The sequence below is a fragment of the Cryptomeria japonica genome, chromosome 4, assembly GCF_030272615.1.
Source record: "Cryptomeria japonica chromosome 4, Sugi_1.0, whole genome shotgun sequence".
Classification (NCBI taxonomy): Eukaryota; Viridiplantae; Streptophyta; class Pinopsida; order Cupressales; family Cupressaceae; genus Cryptomeria; species Cryptomeria japonica.
The window spans coordinates 764250558-764273652 of NC_081408.1; the positions used below are offsets into that span (position 1 = coordinate 764250558).

At 37.1% G+C, this 23095-nt stretch overlaps 1 protein-coding gene across 3 annotated transcripts in view; it reads left to right on the forward strand.

Moving 5' to 3' along the window:
* LOC131061627 (phosphatidylinositol/phosphatidylcholine transfer protein SFH3) overlaps window positions 1–21079 on the forward strand; it is a 51824-nt gene extending 30745 nt beyond the window's left edge. For all 3 annotated transcript variants that reach the window (XM_057995413.2, XM_057995410.2, XM_057995412.2), the window contains 2 exons: window positions 18555–18635; window positions 20169–21079. In XM_057995413.2, the coding sequence (XP_057851396.2) occupies window positions 18555–18635; window positions 20169–20528 (441 nt within the window). In that variant the 3' untranslated portion in view covers window positions 20529–21079. The remainder of the gene's footprint in view (window positions 1–18554; window positions 18636–20168) is intronic.
* Window positions 21080–23095: the final 2016 nt, after the last annotated feature.

Here is a 23095-nt window from a genome sequence, read left to right on the forward strand (position 1 = left end):
AGACAACTACTCTCCAAATCTGATTTTGCAAATGATGCTTCCGAGTCTACCTATAGGTTTTCCCTACAATATCGTCATCAAATTGGGCAATCTTCCCAAATATTGCTTAATGCTTGCTTGCTTTTTCTTACGTAGTCAGTGTACAATGCCTATAATAATGTTTTGATAATATGGATGGTGATGATACTTTTGACATTATTAATTGTATATTTTATATTTTAATACATAATATATATATATATCTTAACATTCGAGTTTGAGTAATTGACATGGATATTTTTTATTTTTATGGTGGTTTTGTTTATTACATTATATGATGCTATGTCTTGTATTTTGAACTTAATTGATGCAAATATGTATATATTTCTGATTTTTAGATGGACGAACCCAATATGAATCCAATCCCAATTTTCTTTTTCAAACCTGGGAACCAAACCCTTGAGCTTGACCTCGAACCAGTAAATTAGCACAAACCCTCTTGACAATTATAAGGGTTGGTTCTTTTACAATTTTGTGAACAATAAGGAGAGTGGAAGTGCGAATTACAACAAATCTCATCAAAATCAGATTGTAGCGTTTAGAGGAAGCTTTTTGATGTCTGTAAGAAATTGAAAATCTAACAATCTGGGAAGAAGATATACCCATTTCAGTGAAAGGTGCTTGCAAAGGAAATACAATCTTATGACTAAATCAGTACAACCAAATTCAGAATCCTCCATCAGATTTGGCAAAATGTGCCAAACTTAGAAACTTGCGAAAAACAGGATTAAAACAGTGTTCCACGGAGGTTTGGGATGGGGGGATGGGTTTTGGGAATGAGGAGACAAGGAGCCTGAGTTTGGGGATGACGGCGGGGTGGTGTGGGGGGGGGGGGGGGGTGTTGATATACGTATAGTATTTGAAAAACTAGTTATGAAAAGATGTATAAGAATTACATGTCAAATGAAACTTTGGCAAATTAGTTAAATAGCAAAATCACCCAATCTATGTATTTTCACTCCTTCAATCAAGACTCGGACTCGGCGAGGGTGACAAAACTCATGGAGTATGAAATCCATGACATCAAATGTTCCAAACAAATATCAAAACAATAACTAGGGGCATGTATCCCTCTTATGAAGGCATCTAAGGTAGGTCCCACTAACTAGTGGCGATTTGGGAGTGGAGATGCTAATGGGTTTGAGGGGTAGCAATGATAAGTTGCACAAGGTGTTAGATGTGAGAAAAACCCAACAATAGAAGGGGTCCGGGGAAATGTACTTGCATTTCCCTGAAAAAAATTTTAAAGCATGATTTTATTTAAATTTTTTGCTTTTTGTGACATCCCAAGACAAGAGTTTTGGAAATACGGAGACATCTCCAAAACTCCTTGGAGATGCCGAGACGTCTCTGCGACTTCAGTGGTGCACCAACAGTGGTGGCGGGACGATGGGGGACACCACATCCCCGTCTCGAAGACGTGGGCCTGGGGGGGAGACGCATCCCTATGGAACGCTGATTAGAAATAGAAGATTGCCAAATAACTTTGGAGGGTTGCTAGATTGGGAGAAACCCTCAAGATTTGGTGATTGTTGCCAAAATAAAAGAGATTTGTCAATTTTTGAGGAGTTTACTATAGTAGGGAAAACTAACAAATTTGTTGGATGGCCACATAGGCCTTTGTTGGGATAAGGGTCTTCGGTGGCTGAACTGGCCATGTAGGCCAGCACACAAGAGGAAAGCCATAGTTGAGATTATAGACTTGTGAGCCTTGCAATGGCTGTGGGTTTTACAACAGGCAACTACTGGATGTGGGGTGACTGCATTTACTCTCCTATCTAATAAAATGAATAATTGAAATAATGAACAAAATTAACGATACATATGAGATAGAGGAGTAAAAGTATATATTTATTCGCACATGAAATTATAACAGAAGTAGACCAAAAATGGTTGGCCAAGGATCAAACTGGATTGGATTAGATCATCCCTTTTTCCTTAATGGTACAAAAATCTATATTAAGGTCTCAACGGTCACCGAGAAGGACACAACTGTTGACTAACTGACTTTTACAACCACTAGAAAGCTGACAAGCAACTAATACATAGTCAGATAACCTATATTTTCAAAACATAACAAGAGGTATTGTATGCTGACTATAGATTGTACTTGTATGATGCCCACAACAATTTATTTTTAATTTTTATTTTGAAATTTTGATTTGATATATTATTTTATTTAATAATTTCAAAAAACTTTGTGATTTTAAGAAAAAGAAATTGTAGGAAAAAGATTCTTATTTCCATGCTTGCTTATTCAGGTTTCCCACAGGTAGTACATAATTCCATGCTGACAGTCATTGAACATGCTAATTTTTGAAGAATAAGCAACCATTTGAAATATGCCTTCTTAGGCTCTAATACACTAGATCACAAAAACTTAAACATATTGGACCACTGCTTTTTAGACAAGTCGAGACTCCAGCAGTTGTTGAGATAATTGGTCATACCTGTGTCATCACTTAACAATTTATACACAATTTTAGTTTTTACTTTAGGAAGATCAAAGCTATCAATCCATTTGAAAGAAACTAAGGCATTACTATCAACATCACATAGTACAGGGAACTGGATGACTTTGCATGCTTCTTTGAGTGTAGAATTTTTTTCATCTGCTCTGGACCGCCTTGGGTATTTCCAGGGTTTGTACCCGAGTCTGTACAGGTTCAGCTATGAATTTGAGGTCTACCCAGGGCAAACCTGCACTGGGACCCATACCTGGACATTCAGTATGGGTACAATCACAGAACTGGGTGTACCTGGTAACAGCTGTTTAAATAAACAAATTACAAAATTACAATATGGTGTAAGTACAAGACCATACACTTTTATAATTTGAATAAGAACATCTTTATATGGTAAAAGATGGTTACGGCATCTCACCTTTAAAAGAAATCCCTTTCGAGGAACTGCACATGTGTATCAACATTTTGTGTTTTGAGGAGGTTCCATGTTAAAGTAGCAGTCCAAATGAACACTTCTAACAAGTAAATACGATTGTTGTTTTTTAATTGGAAGCACCTACAAACACTAGAAATTGTTACATATTTATTTGGTTCCTAGAAAGTATTTTCTTTTTATGGCAAGACACAATAACCATCTCTTTTTTATATTGAAGATGTTTAAAAACAATGGATAATAACCATGATTGAGTTTCAGGTCAGCATATATAGCTTATTCAAATTAGTTCAAATATCAGACATAAACAATAGAGGACTGCGCTGGGTCTCATACTAAGCAAAAGAGCAAAAAACTAGACTAGACATTGACAATGACTATCCATGAAAGCTGCTACTGCTGCTGATATACAAAATCTAGATTTGACAGTAACTATACAAAAAGGATACTGTTACTATAGTTGCTGCTGCTATACAAAATGCATATACGTTTATAACACAAAATTATACTGCTGTTCTAGAAGTTCCTACTCTCACTAAACTGATCAAGACCTACCCATCCAACGGGAGGATCAATCTCTGATAACTTGTCACTGGATCTTACTACTTCAACAGCAAAACTGTCTCCATCATTGATGTGGTAACGAACTTTGCTCTTTTTCTCCATCTCTTTCTTCGGTTCTTCATTAGCCATGCCGTCATTGTATTTTCTCAGGAATTCCATCGGTCCTTTCAGGAATGGCTTGTCTTCACTTTTGTTGAACAGCCACAATAACCACCTCTTACAAAAGAAAGATGTTTTTATTCACATTGTATGTGTTCATGATTTTGTACTTGTATCATATATTTTTTTATTGTACCTGTTGCGGAATTTTTTCATTTAAACTGGACATTGCCTATCAATATTGATTATTTATGTCTCGTAGAGTCGCTCTTTCATCCCAAAAAATAGAATGAGCTGAAAGATTCTTGTATTTTTCAAACTAAGATATATAATAAATCCTATGAGATTGATGAAAGGGAACTTTTACATCTCAGTGTCATCTTTGATAACCAAAATGAATTCTAGCACAATATGATGTGAACCGTGAATGTGGGCTGCAAAAATTAGGCATCTGCCCTTAAGCTATGAAGTTGCTCACTAATGCTACATATACAACCATATAAAATTGTTAGAAGAAAAGATTAAGGTTCATAACTTCATATCATTCTGTTGACGTGTATTTTGTACACAATCATACACAGAATAAAATAGCCAAGGGTACCTTATCCTCTCTTGAATAAAGCCTCTGATTGCTGAAGATGTTGCAAAAAAGGATCAATCAGGGTGACTCCAATGTTCTTTTATGTAGGGTCTCTACGTGTGGATAAGCACCAGTGGTCGTTGTGAATGCTGTTTCATCAAGGGGCCTTACGTCATCCGAGCTGCAGGAACAAGATTTCCCTAAACTAACAAGTTCTCAAAAAGATCAAAAGGTAGAGTTTGCAAGGGATAAATTCTAATCTAATCCTAAGAATGACTTAATGCAGGCTAGACTTGGTAAGATTCTTCCAATTTCAATATTGCCATGAAATAACAACTCAACTGAAATTGATGCGATCTTCTAAGGTAACAAATGATCTTTCAATTCATCAGGGATCATAGACACTACCACAAAGGCACATATCCAAAGCTCAATGACGATTGAAGGTTTAAGTAATTCGAGTCTCTCCAGTTGACCACACAAGGTGTTCCTACAATCAGTAAGAAGCTAGTGGTTTGGAACGTGAATCTCACCAAAGATCAAGCCCAACACTTAGTCCTTCAAACTTAAATACTACTTTGACTGAGAATGATTCAAGAAAGTAAACAACCATGAAGATAGCCACAAGAATTGCAATAAAACACCATAACTTCAATATTTTATTGATCTCAAAGCCAAAATAGACAACAATTGCTTGAAATTCTTTCTTCAATGCTCAATCTTGCTACAAAATAACTTTCTTCTCCAAAAGCTCTAAACTTCTAACTATTTCTTATTGCTAACTATTACAAAATGAAAATAAGTGAGGGTATATATAGCATCCTCAATTACAATGAACGGCCTAGATCAAAAGAAGATCAACGACTGAGAGTATGACACCTAAACCCTAATTAGGGTTTTATTACAAAAGTTCCCCTTTTATTGAACAATATTAAATGCATAGCCAAATATTTAATTTGGCACAAAAATCTAGGAAACATAGACCAATGATAATTAAGGTGCCATGTTATCTATAACAACCTCTCTTCTAGAACCTTATTCTCTTTCCAATGCTCCTTTTTAGCATATGCAATGAATCTAGACACGATTCCTTCAATCTTAGCAATTGGAATCTCGAGAAGATTCCTCATTCGTTCCTCTAAGTGGATGACCTGATCGAAAGCCTTGAGAAGAGCCGCGTCCCATCCAGGTTCAAGTTCTTTGATTTTCTCAATCAGGAGCATGGTAGCAAACATTTGATCCCGTTGCTCATCTGTAATAACATTCTCATCTTTGCAAAAGATGACCTTGACTCTTTCTTCTAATTCTTGAAGATCCACATCTGTCTCAACTTCGATCCTCCTGCCAAGAATAGTACATAATACTTCAAACACCTTGTCCTGGATCGAATGGATAATCTCTTCAACTTGATTGCATTTGTTACTGATGTCCTCAAAAAGAACTTCCTTCATCTGGAGTAAAGTTGACCATTGGAGTAAACTATGAGATCCTCCATCCATTATCTTTTCTTGTGCTAGGATCTTCCTTGATGTTTGTCTGATTACTTGCAGGACAAGAATGATAACATCCTTAGTATGAGCGAAAGCAGCTACCGTTATCATTAGGTTGTGGATAATTTCAAGAACTTGGATAGCTCGGTGGATGGTCTGCATCATTCTTGTTGCAAACTCAACAACAATTGTATGGGATTTGTCAATCCAAGAGCTCATAAGCTGGACCAAACTCTTGACTCTCTCTGCCTCACCAACTGATTCAATGGGAAGTGCTTGCACAGGAGATACTGCTGGATCCTGACGCCCTAAAGGCTGATTGAGATGGCTAAAGTAGCCTCTCCATGCACCTCTCTCTCTCTCAAGCTTTCTATTTTTCTCCATTTCTTCCCTAAGCTTGTCCTTTAGTGCCTCAAACAAATCGGTTGCCTCATCCAATGTTTGCTCAGCGGTGAGTGGACCAAGTTCAAATGTTTCTACATCATATTCCTCTGCGAGGATCTCACCTTCATACTTGTCCATCGCTGGTGTAGCTATCTGCAACTTCCTGGATCTTGTCTCATCTCTGATCATCTTGGACATCTTAGTGGCCTTCCTCTTTTCTGTCACTTCCTGAGAATTTCCAACAAGGCTTTCTAAATCAATCACATTATCTTCGTCTTCAATCACAATCACCCTTGTTAGTCTCTCCTTCAACCAATCTGGAATAGCAGATCTCGTCTCTCTAACTTGTATCTCTTTAGGCAATGTTTCTTCTTCTCGGAGAGGAGATGTCACTTCGTCATCATTTTTGTCTTCATGTATCTCATTGACTTGGAGAGATCGACTTGATGAACGTTGAGGTGCCTGTCCTTCTTCATGTTTATCATTCTGTACCATTGATTCCATAGATTCCTCCATTTCAAGTGTCCTCTTCTCTTGTCGAGAAGATGTGCCGGATGAGCGATCTCGATTGGCCTCTTGCTTTTTCTTGGAGGATTCCTTTTTCTCAGGTCTTTCTTTCCTCTTCGCACCTCTATGATGAGGATTGCCTTCACTTGCGCTTCGAAGGTTGCCTTCGCTTGTGCTCCTGGGATGAGGATTACCTTCACTTACACTTGCTCCTCCTTCCTCTGGCCTTTCCTCCAAAGTAAAAGTCATAGATATGTTCTGCTCTCTCAACTTTTGATGTTGCACATCAACCCATCTGCGAGTACAAGACAAAACTGGAGCCATCAGAGCATCTAGATCCAAAACCTCAGGTTCGTTCCAATCTATCCTCACTGCTTTGCTTTCTCGGTCATAAGATGATTGGAGATGTCTGCCACTGTCCTGAGCTTGGTCGGCCACTCTGTAAATTTTACATTTCCTGATGAAATCTAAAGGCAATCTGGAATGCATTTTTCTTTTTACTTCAAAATCATCTGAGAGATTCATCCAAAAGTCCTCTACCTGAAACTCATGCTTGTACTTTCTACCGACTGTCTCCTCTATATACCCATAAGGATCAAAACTCTCTCTCAAGGCAAAGAATGAAAATGAATATAAGGCCAACTCCCTCTTTGCATCATCCATGGCTAGAGCATTAGGACATACCTCAACTGAATTTCCTAGTATGATAGGCACAGGAACTCCATTTCCATGCCTGTGTCTGAATGCCTTCGCATAAGCTGCCAACTGCCTAGTCACCTCAAGTAGCACTACCCTGTCTGTCGGATATCTCGGCAACATGTAGGGAGGTGAAGGACATCCATGAACTCTAATATAAGTAAATTTCTGAAACTGGATGAACCAAGCACCATACCGCTTTACAAGCTCTTGTGCGTCTTGAGATAGCCGATTGTGGATCCCGCCTTGTAATGTCCTGGTGATGTTCATCGTGAAGGTATCAGTCACTTCCAGGTGGATGATGCAAATGGACGTAAGAGTCACAAACTCTGACTTCCCCGGGCCCTCTTCCGATCACTCCTCTGTGAGGTAGTCCTGCATATTCAAAACTCCTGATCAAGGCATATATGATGTATGAACTAATGTGGAAGGACTTAGTAGCCTTCAGTCTTCTTAACTGCACGTCCAAGCAATGGCTAATCATTCTAGCCCAATGAATTGTTCCTTTTCCTTGAACTATCACTTGGATGAATTAGAACATCCACTTCCCAAAATAGAAGGCTTGAGGAGCCCTTGTGACTCGGTTGAGCAAGGTTATCAAATCTCTATACTCCTCCTGGAATTCGATCCTATGTGGTGTGTTTGGAATCTTGCTCAGGCGAGGATGACTCTTGAGTAACCAATTCTTGTTGATGATGCTCAAGCAAGTGTCTGGATCATCTTCGTACATGGACCTGGCTCCTTCTAAGCTTTTATAAATCATATCTCTGTGCTCCGGAAGATGGAGAGCCTCACTTATAGCCTCCTCTGAAAGGTAAGCCAAAGTGTTTCCCTCCTTGGACACGATCGATCTTGACTGTGGGTCGTAATGGGGGGCACACTCGATCATCAGCTCATGGCGCTGGATTGCTGGAGGGAAGCCGACCGCCTTGATAATGCCACTTTCAATTATTCTCCTTGCGACAGGTGATGGCTTTCCAATGTAAGGAACCTCTCAAAACTTCTTCACACTGAAGTTTCCCAAGTTGGTATCTCCAATGTTGCTCCACTTTGACACGATCTTGGTCTCCAATTCTTCATTCTTCTGATCTTCCTTCATGAGAGCTGGACGACTGGTGGATGCTCCTGCCTTTGGGGTCGCCATCTTGACACCTACACCACATTTCATAATGAGTAACATGCTTTGCAATGTAGAAATATAGACTAGATTAAAGTTTAAATTTAGGAAAATTCATGATAAATCTTTGAATTATCATTTCCTAAATATAACGATGCAATTTGGAATTCAAAATTCAAAATTTGGACAAGGGAGATTGGGACAATCTCACCATACCTCCACTTGAGAACTAACTTTAAGAAATGACGCAAAAATTAAGAAATTCGCTAAGCAAAATGAAGATCAAAGTCCTCTAGCAAATGCGCCTCCTTCATCAACTTTACCACCCTTTGGGGTCTTCAACGCCTTGAGGAAGACTTGCTCCACCTCCAACAAAGTTCGCACTCCTTCTTAGACTAGATTTCGCACCTTGTATTGCTTCTCCAAATCGCATTTAAATAAATGATTGAATGATGGATTAAAATGTTTCAAAATACCTCTCTTATATAGGCGCTCATTATTGCAATTGCCCATAGGCCGACTTGGAAAATAGGCCAAAAAAAAAAAAAAAATTTAATAAAAGAGGAGGCCGACCTTGCAAAAAAAAACATTAAAATAATACCCCAAGCGCACTTTTATTTAATTTAATAATAATTAATTTAAATGCCTTTGCAACTAAAAATTTTGATTTTTTAAAGGCTTAAATCAATTATTAAATGCCCATGCGTTCTTATTAAATGCTAATTTGATTAAAATATTTGGTTTTTAATGCAATTTAAAAAATATTGGCGCCTACGTATGGGAAGAATAAGGGACATCAACAACATCGCTTTGGTCCCTGGGAGAGGGACAGGAGCGCTCATGCATTTTTAGCCTTGTGTTTCTCGCTTTTCACGTTCAAAGTCTCTTCCTGGACGTCCAAAATAGCATTCTTGCTTGGCATTTTGAGTTTAATTCGTGCGACCTTTGGAAGGAGTGTGCCTTAAAGCACTTTCGCCCTGGTCCCTTGGAGAGGGACAGGAGCGATTTTACCTTTTGTCCTTGGTCCTTGTCTTTTCCAATCGCCAATTCATGTTGCAAGGCAATCAATGATCTTCCTTGTTTGTTCTATGCATGCCTAACTCGCTTCTCCAAGACAAAATGAGCTCTTCCAAGGATATTCGCCCTAGTCCTTCAGTGAAGGACAGGAGCGATTTTTTGCTTTTGAGCTTAAAATTGTCGATTCTTGAGGTTAATTCCTTGTTCACTATCTTCCTAAAGACATTTCTCACTTTGCATAATCTTGCCTTGACGTGGTTTTGGAAAGGAATGATTGATTCTATAGAAATCGCCCTGGTCCTCCAGTGAAGGACAAGAGCGATCTTTAGTCCATGGCACAAATCCTTAATCATATCAATATCTAATTATCTTCAAGGCGTAAAACATCACTGCTTACTCCATCTTGAGTGTTGGAAACGAAAGTGGCATTTTAAAATTAGGCATACTTGAATATTTCGCTTTGGTCCCTTGGTGAGGGACAGGAGCGCCTTGGCCACTTTGAGCTCACTTATGTTTTGCTATCTTTCCGAAATTATCTTTAATGGATTGATCATGCCTCCCCTCATTCATGTCAAACTTGAAACGCGCTTTACCTTGGCCAGAAACTTGTCTCTTGAGAAAATCGCTCTGGTCCCTGAGTGAGGGACAGGAGCTTCCTTTTAAAAATCGCTCTGGTCCCTTGGAGAGGGACAGGAGCGCTTTAGTTACTTAGGCTGATTTTCTCCTTCATAAGCCACTCAAGTTATATTCAACGAATAAAACATACTTCTCTTGACCTCCTCAAATCGCGAAATCATTTAAATCTTGTGAGGACAATGTAATTTAGGAACTCAAGCTCCGGTCCTTCAGTGAGGGACAGGAGCGATTTTGCAAATCCAAGCTTATCTGTCCCTTGTTAACCTTCCAAATTGTATTCAATGGATAAATCATGCTTTCCTTGGTCTCTTCAAATCATAAAATCGTCTTGATCCTGCAAGGACAGTGCAATTTTAAAAATCAAGCTCCGGTCCTTTAGTGAGGGACAGGAGCGCTTTTCGTCCACAAGGTCAAATCTTTACAATTTTCATCTCAAATTTCTTTTGCTGGGGAAGATACCATCATTTTGCAAGCTATGAACAAAAGCCCAAATCCAAAAAATGTCCAAGAAGGTATGTTCGAAGAAAATCGCTCTAGTCCCTGGGTGAGGGACAGGAGCGAACTTGTCTTGCTAGGCCAAAAGTTCAACCTTTCATTGCCAACGACTAAGTCTGGATACTCCATTATGCTCGTTTCATCCTTCATTGCATCCTTGATGCTTCAATTCGATCAACTAAGGCCAAAAATGATCTAAGTAGGCCATTTCGCCCTAGTCCTTCAGTGAGGGACAGGAGCGATTTGGTCTTAAACTTTAAAAAACTTGTCATTTTTGAGTCTTCAAAATCTTCAAGATCTTCAATTTACGTCCAATTGCATCTCCTGGCGACCCTGCACGAAACAATTAAAACAAGTCAATAACCAAGATGTACCAAAAATCACTTTCACCCTGGTCCCTGAGAGAGGGACAGGAGCGATTTTGCCCTTATAAGCCAAAATATCAAAAATTTAGGTCTTTAGATCACTTCATCATGCGGGCTTAGGTCGTCTTCAAGTCCAGGAATCGGTTACTTTGCTTCCAAAATTTGGTTAAAGTTTGCCCAGGCAAAATGTATAATTTAATCATTAAAATGCTAACACTTAGACCTAACTTGAATTTGCCCTCAAAATCCAGACTGGACCCATCCTGAGACACACTTGACTTCCTGGCAGGCTCATCCTATTTCAAAATTGCAACCTTCGGGAGGAGGCTTAATAATCTTTCAAAATTTGATTGGACTTCGGCTTGAAAATATCCAACAGAAACCCCCAAGGCTTAACCCTAGTCCAGACGACTCACTCACTCAAAATCCTAAAAAGTAGAGAGAAGAGCGGGCAAAACAAAAGCAAAAAAGAGGGGGTCCCCGTTCTAATGGGGCGATGTGTGAAATGGTCACAACACATCCGCATGTAAATCTGACACATTGCTGTCCTGTTCAATACACCTCAGTCCTCACAATGCACTTGACTAAGGCTTCAAATGCTACTACCCGATTGGAGAGCGGACATTTCAAGCCAATTGGAGAGCAGACATTTCAAGGTTCCAAATAGTGCAAGAATTCTTTGCAGCTTGGTTTGAATGTATTATGCACAAACAATGGATTTTCAAGGCTTTTCTTGATATTCAAACCCATATTGAAGAAAATTGTAATTTTGACTTCTATTGACCTATCATGGTCACTCATGTACACTGATATAATGTCTTTGAAATTTTCATTCTTGATATCCTCTGTCAGAGAATTGTGCAGTCTCGAGATCTCCGCTCCATTTTTAAGGTTGGTCATTCTAATCTGAACATGGAGAACCCGCTTTGCTTTGGTTTCCAACAACTGTAATGGAATTATTATATTTTGTGAGTGTTAATACTAGATATTGTTAGAATTTTGCATGAACAAGATTTCTACCTAGGACCTAATGCCTATGAGTTAATCACAAAGTCAGGAAATGAATAAATAATCTCTATATTCAATGTTATGAAGCATTAATTACAAAGAATAACATGGAAGTATACACCTCTTAGATCCATGATTCAAAGAGATAACGTGTCCAAGAGGTATGAGTTTAACTCTAATCAATCACTCCCAATTAGGAGGTGAGTTAACTCAATTCAGCTAAAACAAAGGTGGTCTTGACTAAATAGAGGTGGCATCTAACAACCATCAATCAATGATTGATGAGCCAATGGTGGTCCCGGTGTACCTTAAGTCAAGGTGAAGGCATCATTATCAGATACCTAGATGAGAGTGATATGTTTGTCAAGTGAGTTTTAACTACAACAATAAAGAGTCCATGATATCTTAAGGCCTCATTATTGATGTTACTTCTACATTCTTTTCCACATTTATGCCACATTTTAATTGATATGTCAATACTTTTTGCTCATTAGCATTATGGTGGGTATCATCATATTCACATGGTTATGCCAATGCTTGTGTAGGAGGTTGGGTATCACTCAACGCTGATTCATTTTCTTCCTTTTCTCTAGGAATAGGAGGAGTTCCAAATGGTGTCAGGCATTTGCCTCATTGTCCTTTATAGGATGTTGGAGGTGGAACCACAACATACATACTAAGCACTCTAGGAGTAGGAAGGATTCTTGATCTTGGATGTGGCTCACTCGCTACCTATGGGGTAGGAAGAGTTACTTCGGTATCCATAGACATCAAAGGATCCTTAGGTGTAGCAGTCAAAGTGGGTCTCAAAGGATTACCTAAGGATAACTAGACTATTCTCTTGGCTTTTAACAAGTGGGATCTCTTAGAATTGTTGTTAAATTTAATTCTATATACAGTCAACGTCAATCCAATCCAATCTTTTTCCAGAAGATAATTACGATTGAAGTACATCAAAGAAACGTAAAAAGAGTATAGCATTAGCAAAGTTACAAGATTTGGCACACAGTTTTTCTAATCATCCACAGTAACAAGGTGGTGTAAAACGTGCATCTTCTTGTATTGCTGGTCTCCATATTTCAATATAGACAGACTGAATTCAACTCTGAACTGGAACAAGCCACTTGATTTCTATACAGAATTCAAGGATTGACTTAAAAGCACCTCAATTTATTCATTTGCTCTGCCAAAGCAACTGAGGAGCAATCACTTGTCCCACATGCCTAGACATAGATCAAACTTGACCTCACCAAACCCTTGTTGAGAATCAGATATCTCTTCAATATCTACACCAATACTAAAATAACCAGGTGCAATACTGTATTTAGGATGAACATTATCCTAGGTGAACTAAAATATTTATACCAACCCCCTTTGCCCCCCCTTTAGTGTAACTTAGAAGGAGAAAAAAATGGATCTTGGCAAAGAGGTCGTGTTGGGTACCCATCTATAATGATATACCCCCAAAAGGAGAGGCAAATCCCCTGGAAGAGAGATAAATGTGAAGAGAGAGACTAGGTAGTCTCCCTTTAGATCTGATGCATTTTGTGCCAATGGTGGATGCTCAACTTTGAATGCCAAAGAGAATCCATGCTTGTTAAACAATATTTCTTCCCTTAGGAAGAAGGAAACCCAAAGACGAATGCAAATTTTTTTCCCGTAGTAAAATTAAAAAAGGAATGTGGAAAGAAAACACAAATTGTATATCTTTGGACGCTATGCAATTGTTGCCATGTTATTGTTTAGTGGTGCCATGATTAGTTTAGGACTTACATGCCTAGGTAAAGAGGATAATTGCTTAAAACCATGTGGAAATGGATGTGCAATAGGTGCCATGGACGTGGAATCTCATTGCATGTCGTGTGGCTACCATGCACTTCCCATGAGATGTCTTGCTGCAAAGAATCACTAGAAGCCCTTGGTGAAGCAACTTTGAATGTTGTGTAAGCAACATATGAAGGTGGAATCTCAGTGTATGTCATGTGACTCCATTGCACATCCCATAATATGTATTGTTGTGAAGAATTAGTGGACTTGGAAAAGTGACTCTAAACTCTTTAATGTCAAGAGGAGGAGGTGGTGGAATCACAATTAATGTCATGTGACTTCTACACATTCCACAACATGTCCACAATAGAGGCTAAAATAGGGAGATGGTGCATCAAGAGGAGAATCTTTAGTGTTTTAGTTTCATCCACATGTGCAATGTTTCCTAATGGAACTTAACAATTTGTTGAAGGTTTAAGATATGGACACGGTAGCGATAGGCACTCAATGAGCTCTATGTGATGTAGGATGTCCTCGAGCGACGAAAACTATAAGACATGTTAGTCTATAGACCATGTCGTTGTAGGTTAATTAAGCAAATTTTTGTTCTTGGTCATTTGGCTTAGGAATAAGTCCATTGAGATAGGATAGCAAATCTTTCTAAAGGTAATAATTCTTTGTCCCTTCTTTCTATGACGAGTAGTTTTTTGAATTTAAATTGAAAGTGGAATGGTCGAATGTAATACCCAAAAACATGTTTTCAATCCCCTAGAATTGAACTTGAACTGAGTTCATTAATTACATTATCACTCTTTTTCCGCATAAACTTCTCAAATAGTTACAATGTTTGGCATTTTATCATCAATGCATGTTTACAATGCATGATTACCTTAAACCTCCCAACTGAGTTTACAAATATATTTAGAGGTGCACAAAAAAGTCCCAAGAAATCTATTTCAAAACATGCAAAAATGACACCATATGTAGAAACAAAATTACACCACATATAAGAAGGCAAAACCATCTTTCTAACACCTAAAGTAAGCCTTTTTTTGTAATCATGTTCCCAAGAGGTCATGGATAGGCAAAAGAAGCCCTGAGGGGCTGTGCACATGACTTGGGGGCTAAAAAATCTTCTTATTCACACATAAGGGCTAATTCTTTAGTACCTTAACAAAAAAGCCTTTCACACACTTTAACTAGAAGTCTTAAGGGAAGGGCCCACTTTAAAGGTCTCTTTTTAAAAGAAAGTTAAGTGTGTTAATTTAAAAAGATAAAAAATTATTGCCCTTTCACTTCATGTGGGTTGAGAGAATATGTCCAGATTTTTATATGCCAATTTAATAAATACGGACCGTGAATTGCTTATTGATTTGATAGATAAGGGAGTGCTTTAACTTGATATCCATATAAGAAATGCAAATATAAATGAATGTGCAGAGTTTAGTGTGGTCACTGGCGATGAAAGAGTAAAAATGATGCTAGGTTAATTGAGTTGCTGCATATGGAACATGCACCAACATGTGCAGGTGTTGTAAAGTACTTTCAAATAGACAAAGATCAAAGCAGAGATACTCAAAAGTCAAAACCATGAAGGCCCATCCAACACAAACGTTGGCAGACAAGGTACATTGGTGGTTGATAGTGTGAAGCTAAGTCACAGGATATGCCGATTTTCATGGATGAGGTTCGAATTTAATCGAATTTCAAACTTCTATAAAAAAAATCGAATTTAATCGAATGTCCTCTATAAAGCACTACTATCCGCCTCTAAACACAACTCAGCTGGTCGTGTGTATTCTTTGTATATGCTTTGTATCTATTGGGTCATGGGTGTCTGCAACTGCTGGGTCGCCCTTGGATTTTCTCCAACAAGGGTCGCTATTGTGATAATTTACTAGAAGTATACATATATTTAAAAATAAACAAAATCATAGAAGGCGAATTTTATCCAAAAAAATTTTCGAATTTTTCCCTTGTCGGATTTCATCCGAATTTCATGGCTGTCGAATACGAATTCAAATTCAAACCTTGTGACTTAGGTGTGAAGTATGAGTTTGTTGGGACTACTACCAGGACAGCATGTGACATACACACTGTGTAGAAGGCACTGTGTGCACACTGAATTTCTTTTGAACTATGCATTGTATGGTACCCGCAAACACTCAAAGGAGGGTGATTTTTTTTCTTAGACAAAGATAGTCAAATTTATAGACGAAATAAGTTTCTTGAAGCTCAAGCACAATGGCATTGCCAAAACTTGCCTAGGATGCTCCAAAACAAAATTCTTGCAAAAAAAGAAGCAAATCTCTGTTCCTGTTGGTAAGCTTCCATTTGTCAGATCTACACAAGTCAGCTGCTGATCTTAGCTTATCTGACAGTCTAGATCTATTGGCTTCTATGAACATGACTAGCCCTATGACATCATGGTTCTGATACCATGTTTGCATATTGCATAAACAAGAATCAATCTAGGACCTAATAACAAAATCAGGAAATGAATAAATAATTTCTATATTCAATATTATGAACCATTAATTACGAGTGTAACACGCAAATATATAGGCCCATTGGATCCATGAATCAAAGAGATGACATGTCCAAAAGGTATTAATTTAAGTCTCAATCATTCCTTACAGGCCCATTGGATCCATGAATCAAAGAGATGACATGTTCAAAAGGTATTAATTTAAGTCTCAATCATTCCCCAATTAGGAGGTGAGTTGAGTTAATCTAACTGAGACAGAGTGGCACCTAATTGCCATCAATCAAGGATAAATGAGGCAGCGATGGCATTTGTGTACCTCAAGTCAAGGTGAACACATCATTATTAGCTACCTAGGTGTGAATAATTAAACATTCCTATTACCCTAAGTAAACTTAATAACTTGGTGCAATATTATTCTTAAGATGGACAGTATCCTGGGCAAAGTAATATATTGACACCAACAAATGTAAGTTGGGGCACATGTAAACATTAAGACTTTGGAAGTATGTGCATCTGTTTTATACTGCCCATGCACTATGAAAAGTTGAGATTAGATATAAGAAGGCAGTTGTGATGTCTGTGTTCCTTGTTTTTACATTTTCCAAGATGCGCACATGCCACATTTCACTTGATTTTTGCTAAATAGCCACATCAATTGTATGTTGAATTGGCTGATATTTTTGTTCTGATGTTTGGAATGTTTACAGACAGATCATTGGACAGCAGGGGGACTCTCCATTTATTTTAAAGAGTGAATGCAGATGTGCGTTTTTATCAGGGAAAGAAAATACTGGACGGTCAGATGGTAGGAAAATTTAGTGCATGGAAAAGAAGTTGAATGTTTAGGAGTTAAAAGTAGTGAAATGAAGTTTATTAAGCACTGGATAGTTAAACCATAGTTTGCAGACTCAGACTCGGAGAGTACTTGGAAAGCCCAAAAGTTTTGACCCGGCAAAAACTTGGCAACTTAGAAAGTACTAAAAAATAAAATTTCTTAAAGAATTTTTTTGCAAAATTCAATTACAAATTTATTAAATTAAAAATTGATGTCTTGAAAGAGAAGATGCATGTTTTTATTGCAAATCAATGTGTAAAAAATGCATTTTTATCTGTGCTTTTCCTATTTCTATAAAAACATGAGTTAAACTTGTAAAAGTTCACCCAGAAAAAAAAATAGAGAGTACTCAGCAACTCGGAGAGTACTTGCAGAGTTTGCAAACCATGGTTAAAACATTGACAAGGAAGAATCAACAACTAGTAAAGGAAGAGGAAGCAAACCTTATGCTGTCACTATAATGTAATTGGACAAGTTTGGATTTCTTTTCATGTTCTTTATTAATATTTATTTTGCAATGTACTGGCATGATTAACTGGAATCTATCTAATCATGGTTTAAATATATATTACATTCAAGAGAACTTCTTGTTAATGTTAGGTAGCTATGGTCAGATTCCTTCAGGCCGACATAGCTGATATAAATGTCTAAGTGGCCTATCGACCTTAGTCATTTATATGAGCCAATTTATTAAACATATGATGCCGACTTTGCATATTTATATTTGCAAATTAAATAAAACGTTTTGTCAAAGAAATATAACTATTTGTTAAACCCGCCACCCTTGATGAAAGTCGTGTTAGACGTGTTGGTTGATATTGAGCCGACTCTTGGAATAGACGTGTTGCTTGGAGTCACCCATGTATGGGTATATATAGATTGACTCCCCCTCTCCACAAGGCATCAAATTACATATCAAGCAGATCGAATTATCTAAAGCAGTCTGCATACTCCTTCAGCAGATCGGATCCTCGTCTACAGCAGTTCAAAGTAGAAGATACACAGCTCTCCTCCACACTACATTCAGACACAGGCGAATTCATTATCTCCATCAAGGAGACCAATATATATATATAGTAAATTAGCACTATTATTATAGTTGCAGATCGGCCTTGTTGGTGGGGCCTCGTAACTGACTGTGTATTAGCCATATTGTATTCATTTACTTCAATACATATACGAGATATATAGCTGGGTTTTTCTCTCTCATGTTGGAGGGTTTTCCCAGGGTACATGGTGTACAATTTTGTTTGAATTATTTTCTATCTGATTTCTCCTAATCTGATCATAAACTTAACGCTTCTGATACCAGTTTTTTTTTAGCATTTCTATATGATTTATACTGCAATTGGTAGGTTTTTTGTTTTAGAGAGAAATTTTCATGTGACTATACAGGTTTATTGATCCCTTTCATTATATTGCTCATCCTAATATGTAGCCAGAAATTTGCCCCAAATGATCAAAATCTGTAATAGCCCCTTATATCTGGATATGTAGAATATAGATATTTCTTGCAGCCTGTCCTCAAGCAGCGGAATGCTGATGCTAGATTTATGTGCTAATTTACAGGTTGTGAAGCCCTTGTTACAAGAAAGGACGAGGAGGAAAATACAGGTGTTGCAAGGTTGTGGAAGGGATGAGCTACTGAAGGTATCTTGATTTGAACATACTACAGAGTTTTGTATTATGTTTTGGCCTATAAATTGTGGAATTATGAGAACAGTTGTAATGCCACTTTTAGGAGACTTGGTATTGTCTATGTTTTAGGTTTTATAGAATCTAGATAAATTCCTTGTTACAGTTTTCCTGTAAAATACTGTATTACATGGCTGTTTATCTGTTTGACAAGCATGCCTGTGATCTTTTTTCTGGGTTTGCCTATGAAATATAAATAGGGGCAACCTCTCAACATGAAGCAAGTAGGGCTGTTTGTCTTTTTTAGATCAGTCATATAGGAGTCACAAATGATGGCTAAATAAGTCAGTTGTGATAACTTAATAGGATTTCCTTCTGTTTAAGCTTTATGGATGGAATCTGGTTTTAAGTTCATGGTTTGAATGTTTTACGGATAAATTCTAGTTATAATAAAAAAAGATAATGTTTTCTGTAAAATTAAAAATACTCTATTATTTGGTTGTCTATTTATTTGTCATGTGATTTTCTTTCAACTCTTGCTAGTTTTTCTATAGAGGCGATCCATCCAGCATCAAACAAATTAAGTTGTTTATCTTTGTTAGAGTAGTCAAGTAGAATACAACCAAGAACCAACTATGGCTAAATTAGTTGTGTGATAAAACCTCAGGCTTTCCTAGGTTGAGTGTTGAGGAGGGAAAATGATCAACTCGAGAATGTGAAATTTTGGCATAGCAGACAAATAACTAAGGTTAGAAGATTGTTTTGCTGTCATTCGTTTCTCACCACCACCTAGCGACTGCAGCCCTCCAAGTCTCATTTTAATTCTCACATTTCAACAGATTTCTATTTTTGTAGTATGTTCATATTTTTTGTTTGGTTTTGAAATTTGAACATATCATCCGCCTTTGAGAATTCCTTGACCGATTGAATGTCAATAAATTTTTATTAGTGCATCACTATGATGTTGGTAACCAATTATACATTTTAATGCTATCAGATTTCCACAATCCATGCATATATTATTTGTTATTTTTGGATTTGATTGTGTGCAATTTTAATCATTTCAACAATGATTAAAATTGCACAAAATCAAATCCAGAAATAACAAATAATGTTGTACATTTTTTTGGCGAGTATACTGATGCATAACATTCATTGTTGCATGATTGCTACCTGCTCTCTACATATCAATTACTTGTACCTTTTATGATTTGGAATTGAACAGAGTCCATTTGATGCTGGAGTTACAATCACGCTTGCAGCTTTATTTATATGAATTATGCGGTAACCATTTGACTATATACAGAATTGAAAATCAGGATGGAATGCCTGTTTTGAACACAATTTGAAATGGAATAAATGCTAAAAATAAATATTAATCCGAAAATTTTGGAAATTGGAAAATAAACTGTAATTAAATTGGGTAGGAATTAATACTCTCAAATTAAGCATCCATTTTTCTGTATGCTTTGTAATAGTTTTAGATGAGGTTATATTTTCTATGACAATTGAGCAATTGTTCTTGATGCCCAAGAATGTTCTTTGCAGGTAATGGACTATGATGTTCTGCCTCATTTCTCAAGGCAGGAGGGGTCTGGTTCATCCAGACGTAATAATGATCAGATGATAGATTGTTTTTCTCCAAATCATCAATTTCATTTGGAACTTTATGACTATATAAAGCAGCAAGCATCTATTGCGAAGCCTGTTGCACCTGCCAAAATGGGTTCATTTCATGTGGATGTGCCAGAGCAGGATGACGAAGGAACAGTGATCATTCAAACTATTGAAACTGCACTGCATAGTATGGGCAATGAATCAGAAGTTGAGAATGGTATTGCTAATTTAAGAGTAAATGGTGATCAATCTCTGAGATTACAAACAACAGGTAGTAGAAACGAGGATTAAGGTAAAGTGCATTTGATATTCAAATTACATCCCAACGTAAGTTGAACTCTGTTTCCACTGCTGTTTGGGATTCAGAATTTTATCCTTCCTTTCATGGATAAGATTGAAATTTCAAACGATCTCCAGCATGACAATTTCTTCTCCAGGCTGGCATTTTGTCCCACTAATGCATTGTAGTAGGATGTCTTTTTGTGGAAGTATTTCTGACTTCCATTCTCTATAATTTGTGAAAATGGGAGCCTTGATTTTCCTACATGAATCAAAGTAGGTGGGAAGGAAATTAAATTTTGACAAAAAATTGTCTAGATGGGCTTCTTTGGAAACTTGGGGAAACCAAAAAGAGGCCTACCTTAAGCAGCTTCAAGATTTTAACTACTATTTGGATATTAATGTCCGTATTTTCTTTTGCTGGCAAAAGACCACACATTTTGCCTTGAGACATTTTTGAGGATGGATAAACACCTCATATATGGAGAGAGTGTTGAAAGATCTGTTGGTAATTAATTTTTAGAAGTGTGCTGCTTCTATGTCAGCTTATTGTATTACTGTTAGTAACTCTGCATTTATTCTTTGCGCAATTGGTGCTCTATGGAATTTGTGAAAGAAGCATAGTAAAGGCTTCAGTTATGGCTATTAATTGAAACAAACAGTTGCATAATTTATAGCAACAACACACAAAATTGCAGTCTCAGTAATGATGCTGATCTTTCTTAATACACTAATGAAGAACCATGTGATGTTTGAAGTCTAATGCTAAATATTGCCTGGTAATTTCACAAATCAAAACTCATCAGACATCTTTCTAGCCCCATTTTTGCTTCTTAGCACACCATCCGACAGTTGTTCAATTAGAAGACAGCTACTTTTGCCGCTAAGACTCGTCAGACCAGTATATTTGCACTTGGTATGAGTACTCAATAAATTAATTGATCAACACAAACTTTGTTTATTTACAGTAAGGTCTGATTGAATAAGTTGCAGTGCCCGATGCAAATAAGCAAAAATTAGTACTTATGTTTTCAGATTTATATTGTCAAGTGCACGTTAGCAAAAAAGAACACAGCTTTAACGAGAGGAAGAAAACACAAACAACAGAGAACCGAACAACATTTGACCTTGAGAGAACCAGAAAAGGAGAAAACTCAAGAACAGTCAAGTATTTCTTCATGTCCACCATGTCTGCAATTTTTATTTACTGAAACGATATGCAACTAACCTTATTTACAATAGTTCCTTATGAACATTGTACATCAAGTTCAAGAAGGAAGCTGCAAAGACTCGGTAAGGAAAGAGACATGTGCTGCACTATGAAGTAATTGAAAATGCGAACTCTGGAAATTCATAACCTTCACTTAGGATATACTGATGGTTGTGTAACTTCAAGTCTATCAAGCATGCTGGATGCAATTTTTATCAAAATAATCATTAATGAAAATTTAGAAGTGTTGGGTGGTATTGCATATAGCGTGGGGTTTTCAGCAAAATCCGTCTCTCGCCTTCAAACTGCTTTTGTGCTCCCTAAACCATGTGAGTACAAAAGTTGGAATGGTTTCGTTAAAGTTTACTGAGAAAATTCCAATGGAACAAAGCAAAAAAATATTGGGAAAAGACAACAACGTGGGAAAAGATAGCAAGGTGCTTCCATATGTATGTTTTTATCTGCCTACGTACTATAAATCCAATCTTCTTAGATTTTCAATCATCGCGAAGCCCAGTCATGAATACAGTGTGGAATTCAGCGAGCATACTCATTAATTTTGTATGGAATCCAGTAGGGTGTCCGTAAATGCAAATAAATGTATTTATTGCAGACAATATTTGAATTTTTTATAGATTTTTTGATGGTTTTTATTGCTAGCCATGTCATTGTCTTCACCGCCTGCAGCCTCTATAAAATAGTTTGCATAGTGTATACATATATGCTACAAATACCTGTACAAGCCTACATGCAAACCACTACAAATTAGCACCTCATTATAGATTCAACGGTGTTCAAGGTGAGTAGCTATCAAATCCTTATTGAAAGGTTTCTTTCATTTGTGCACTTTTTTCAGCTCTACAACTCATTTTCCATGGTCAGAATTGCGTCAGAGATAATTGTTTTAGTTAATGATGGTATGTTAATATTTTTAATCCTAATCCGTTGCTGGAGACATTTGTTGCTATTTAGAATTGCGTCAGAGATAATTGTTTTAGTTAATGATGGCATGTTAATATTTTTAATCCTAATCCATTGCTGGAGACATCCATCGCTATTTTTACTGCGAATAAACTTAATGAACTTTACAAAGTGCATAAAGTTATCTGGTCCAATGATATTAGCATTGTTAATTTTACAATTATTTTCTTTGTATTAGCATACTAACTTAGTTTATCTTAACTTTTCGCAAATTCGTTTTTCATAAAGTTCTTGCACATCTTTTCTTTTATTACACCTTTAGGTTCAAATTTTGAATAAATTTAAAATAGCAATGGAATAGTTTTTCCCATAAATTCTTTCTGGTTATTCTTTAAGTATTTCATACATTTTTACCACAAAAAGAAACACCAAAAAAACCTATGTTACT